General features: G+C 70.6%; 1 protein-coding gene across 1 annotated transcript; it reads left to right on the top strand.

Annotated features, from left to right (window-relative positions):
- Positions 1-961: 961 nt before the first annotated feature.
- EMIHUDRAFT_243252 (hypothetical protein) lies at positions 962-3,275 on the top strand (the record flags this gene model as incomplete). The annotated part of the gene is made up of 5 exons (XM_005771505.1): positions 962-1,465; positions 1,551-1,619; positions 2,090-2,204; positions 2,613-2,723; positions 2,971-3,275. The coding sequence occupies 5 exons, from the start codon at positions 962-964 to the stop codon at positions 3,273-3,275; spliced, it is 1,104 nt and encodes a 367-aa protein (XP_005771562.1).
- Between the last annotated feature and the right edge of the window lie 1,900 nt (positions 3,276-5,175).

The following is a 5,175-nucleotide window of genomic DNA, read 5'->3' as shown; positions in this document are numbered from 1 at the left end:
GGTGCGTGGCTCCTGCCGTCGCTGCTTCGAGATCGGTCATGGCCCCCAAGTGGGGCAGGGCGCATGTCGAGCCATCTAGCAGCGCCGAACTGGGAGATCGAGATGAAGCGAGTTGCGTCCCTGAACTTGATCGCCTCCGACTGCGGCGTGTTTTTGTCGACCTCCTCGCACGCCGCCAGGCACGCGATCCACGCTTCATGGGCCCCGACAGCAGCGAGCGTGCCCTGTTTCGGGACTGGAGAGGTGCTCTGCTCCGTGAAGAGCTCGCCAATAGGCGGAGTGCAGACTGTCTCTTGAGAGCAGTCGTCGCCACGCGGGGAGAGCGGGCTGGCCGCAGAGCGGACGCTCGCTCCCCGGGCGCTGCGGGTACGCCCGCTGTGCGAAGAGGGGGCGCTGGCCGCTGGGCGGACGCGCCCCCTCCCCGAGAAGTGGTGCCTCTCTGAGGGCGTTGGTACCAGTCAGACTGGTAATGGTCTACTCCTACCAGGGAGGCATACCTGTTCGAGGTGGAGTCGAGTGCGAGCTGGTTCGTCTCGTCGCCGCCGCGCGGCGATGGGCGTAAAGCGTACCTAGTATTCCCTCGTATATAGGGTGTGGTTTCAGCAGAGGCACAGTATCGCCCATGTGTGGCGGCAGGAGCTGCACGCAGCTCTTTCGAGCGGCCACTTGTGGCAGGTTCGAGGACAGGTCGGCGCTTCGCGCCTTCGCGTGAGCGAACGCGTGCGCGCGTACGCGCGCGTGCGTGCACGTGCAAGTGCAACAAACGAACGAACGAACGAACGAACGACACGCCAAAGCCTTGCCGCGCGCCTTTTGTGCGGCGTCCTCCGATGAAACTTGGATCCGCGGCGGGGCGACCAGTCCCGGCGTTCGATCCCGTGGTCGAGAAGGCGTGAGAGCTGCACCGTCGCCGAGCCGGAGGCGGGCAAGCCCGAGGGCGCACCTGTGGCTTCGCGTCTCCATGCCAAAAAAAGAATTACATCCGAGCAGCGAGGAGCGGCTGCGGCTCTGCTTGCGGATGGGCCTCTCCATCGTCCCGCTCCCAAAGCGAATCAAGAGCCGGAAGCACGCGAGGAAGGTGACGAGCGAGTACCACCGCATCACCGAGCGGCTTCACCACACCACGTCGAGCGACGAGCGCGCCAAGTGTGCTGCGGAGCTGCAGGCGATCGGCGGCGTGGACGCATACCAACAGGCATCCCAGTTCAACACCGCCCTGCACTCCACCAGCCGCTGGGTCGCGCGGCGGCTTCGCGCCCACGGCGTCCTCGCCGCCGGCAAGCCGCCGCCTCACGTGCTCGAGATTGGCGCAATCAACACGCAGCTGCTCGACACGCCGGGGCTGCACGTCCGTGCGCTCGACCTCAACTCGCAGGATGCGCGCATCGAGCAGCGCGACTTCCTGACGCTGCCTCTCGGCGGTGCATTGGAGGCAAGCGGCGCCTCGCGGCCGTACGACGCACTCGTCTGCTCGATGGCGCGCTGCTGATACAAACCGCAGCTCCCAGAGAAAGCCAGCGGTGGCGAGCGCGGCGAGGTGTGTGGAGTAGGTGCTCAACTGCGTGCCGGACGCGCGGCGCCGCTTCGACATGCTCGTGTGCATGCGGGGCCAGCTGCGGGTGGGCGGCCTCTGCTTTGTCGTGCTGCCCGGCTCGTGCCTCGCCCACTCGCCTCCACCCTCCCCCCTCACCCTAAGACGAGCCCCCCCTCACCCTAGGCTCGTGCCTCTCCCACTCGCACACCCTCACCCACGACTCGTTCGCCGACTGCCTGCGCGGCGTCGGCCTGGCCCCTGACCTTGCCGCCGAAACACCCGCCTCGGCCAAGCTCGCCTACTTTGAGTGTGCCGCAGGCGCGCACCGGCGCCGCCCGCCTCCGCTGACCCTCCCCGCCCCTGCTGCCGCCTCCCCGGCCCCTCCCGGCGAGTGCACCGCCCACCCGCTCTCGCCACTAGCCCGCCCTCCGCCGCCCACCCCGCCCAGGGCCGCCTCTCCCTGCCCGCGCAGCGCCCGAGGACCCCCGCGTAATCAGCGTTCAATCACGATACCGAATAGGGCTCCCGGACCCCGCCGCCGCCCTCCGCTTCCAGCGCGCGCGGCACGAGCGGCGGAGCGGGCACGGCTCCCAGCCGCCGCGCCGAAAGTCGCGCGGTGCCGCCTTCGACGTCTACTTGGGAGGCGCCCTCGGCTTCGGAGAGCGGATTGGTGCTGCCCCCGCTCGTCCCGGATCGCCCCCCGCTCGCCCCGGGCTCGTCCCCGCTCGCCCCCGGCTCGCTGCTCCGGTCGAGGGCGCCCCCCGCAGCGTGGCCTTGACTACTCCCTCCCCCCCGGCGGCAGGCCGCTCCTTCGAGGCGCTGCAGCCGAGCCGCGCGCAAAAGGAGCAGCGGGCCGCGCGCGCCGAGTTCCTGCGGCAGCTGAAGGAGGAGAAGCTCAATGGGGAGAAGGGGGAGGGGGCGGGGCGGGGGGCGGGCGGGCGGCAGGCGGCGGGCGGCAGCGGCGACGGTGGCGACGGCGGCGGCGGTGGCGACGGCGGCGACGGCGGCGACGGCGGCGACGGCCCGATAGGGCAGCTGGCGAGCTCGCAACCGTTCTGCGGCCGGCTCGACTTCGCAGCCTGGCGGTGGCGGCCGGGGCAGGGCGGCTGGCTCTTTGCGCCCGAGGCGGACGCCCTCGCCTCGCCCGAGCCGGCTTGGCGGTGGACGACCGCTGGGTGGGAGCACGATTGTGCGAGGGGTGCGGCGAGCGAGGCGGCGAGGGCGGGGGCGAGCGAGGCGGTGCGGGCTGCATCAGCGAGCGGCGACGGCGACGCACCCGCAGCGGCGCAGCGCGGCGAGGTCGCCGCGGCCGGCGCAGCGCTCGACGACGACGAGGAGGCGACGATGGCGGCGATGGCGGCGATGGGTCGCCAGACACGGAGGGCGGGGCGGGAGGAGGGGGAGTCGGCCTGACGGTCCCTGCTGCGTCCCTGTAGGGCTTCCGACCAGCTTCAAGCCGGGGACCGCCTCCTCGAGCGGCGGGCCGGGCGAGGCGTTCTCCATGGCCACCGCCCTCCGGGGGGAGTGCGAGCCACCTGAGCCGGCTCTCAAGCGGGCGGCGAGGCGGAAGCTTCAAGGCCGGGGCGCTTCAAGGCTGGCCTTGGCTCCGCTCGCGCCGCAGCGGCCGGGGCGCTTCAAGGCCGGCCGGCAAGCAGCACTGCTCGGCCGGCGGACGGGCCTCGGCCGCACCTCGCGGCTGGGCCGCCTCCCGAGCTGCCTGAGGTGCTGGTGGCTACCCTAATGCCTCGTAACAAAGCGCACGCCGCCCCCCCCAGTGCTGGGGCGGGCGACCAGCGGGCGACGGGAGCGCCCAGGACGGCGGAGTTTTATACTGTCCGCTGTCCACTCTGTCAGAGAAACAAGAGGACACCTCACTCGAGTTTGAGGGTATAGGGTAACTCAGCTCTCAGGACGGCGGAGATTCATACGATAGCAATAGGGAAAAGGAGCAGAGCGCTCTGGGGCGCCGAGACCCGCCGCGCAGGACACAATCGACACTGAGGAGTCGATCTCCGCGTTCGACATACGCGATACGACCCAACAGTCGCGACCGAGATAGCCACTAGTGTGCGCAGTTACTCGACTGGGTACGGTCGGACACCACCCGCTCTCGCTACCCCCTGGCGCGAGCGCCGGAGGGCTCGGCTGACACCCACCGCACGCGCGCGTGGAATGACCCCCCCTCTCCGCCGCCCCAAGCCTGGTGATGGCCATGGGAGGCCCTGCTTAGCGCCGCGCCCCTGCAGCCAAACCCGAGAGCTGCCCGTCACGGCAGTTCGGTCCCACACCCTCGCGGATGGCCCTCCCTGCGCCGCGGCCGAGAAGCCTGCGAGCGAGACTCCCCGGCCCGGGCACCGTCACTGCGGTGGCGCGGGCTCCGCTGCCGGTGCCGGTGGCGGCAACGGCGGTTGCGGCGGAGGCGGCGGCGGAGGCGGCGGCTCCCCCTCGCCCGCGGGCGGCTTGGGCGGCTGCTCGGAGGCGGGTGCGGCCGCCGCATCTGCTGCCGCGGGCCGCTTTGCTTCCTCGCTGCCGCTGCGGCTCTCGCTGCGGCGGCGGCGGTCGCGGTCGCGGTCGCGGTCGTTCGATCGCCGGGCGCGCCGGCTGCGGTCGCGGCTGCGGTCGCGCCGTCGCTCCCGACTGGCGCTGCGGCTCGGCGAGCGGCGGCGGCGCCGGTCGTAGCTGGGAGAACGGCGGCGACGGCGATCGTAGCTGGGAGAGCGGCGGCGGCGGCGGTCGCGGTCGCGGTCGCGATCGCGGTCGCGGTCGCGGTCTTGGCCGCGGAACTGCGCCCGGTCGTATTCGCGGTCATAGTCCTTGGTTTGGCGGCTTTCACGCTCTCGGCTGCGGCCGCGATCGCGGTCCCACCACCCGGGACTCTGACTGCGGCTCCGCGAGTCCTCTTCCTCGGGCTTGCCGCCGCTGAGGAGCCGCTGCAGGGCGGACGACTGGCCCCACGCCGTGGGCATGAGCTCGCCGCCTGTTCGCACACGTCAAGCGTGCAGCGTGCAGCCGTGAACAGTGACAGTCCCTTTGGCCCAGTCGATGGTCCAGTCCGAGCCTGACTGTTCTTCACTTACTACATACATTTGGTTGGGTTTTTTTGCGCGACAGTGGGCGCCTGCGTTGGAGCCTAGAGCCCACGCTTGGAGGCGGTGTGTTTGCGGGGGGGGGGGGCAGCTTTGGGCGGTCGAATTCAATTTTGGGGGGGTTTACGTCGGTTTTGGGGATCCTGCCGACGCGCTACAGTTGTAGCCCCACTGCACATAAGATGGACACCTCAAGGGAGGGCCCTCGCAGCAGCCGGGGCCGACGCCTGCAGCCTTAGTCTTGGCCCGATCCGGCGGTATGCCACGGGTAGGCGCGTTGAGGCTTGCCGCCTCCTCTGCGCCAACGCGGCCTGTGCCGCAGCTTGCGATTGCTGCCAGACAAGAGGAGGAGCAGAGCCGTTTGGCGATAGGGCCAGGCCCTGTTCACGCGCACGCAAGACGTGCAGACAGGGTGGTGCCAGGTGAGAGCGAATGCGGAATGGCGCGGTTCACGCCTCGCACAAACAGAGAGAGAGATGCGCTCTGCATGGTGGGACATAAAAGAGAGCGAGTACTTGGGCGAGTAGGCCGTGCGGTCGACGCTGCCGCGCGCGA

This window comes from Emiliania huxleyi (genome assembly GCF_000372725.1).
Source record: "Emiliania huxleyi CCMP1516 unplaced genomic scaffold EMIHUscaffold_382, whole genome shotgun sequence".
NCBI lineage: Eukaryota > Haptophyta > Isochrysidales > Noelaerhabdaceae > Emiliania > Emiliania huxleyi.
The sequence above is the reverse complement of the archived record's forward strand: the minus strand, read 5'-3'. Positions and strand labels throughout refer to the sequence as shown.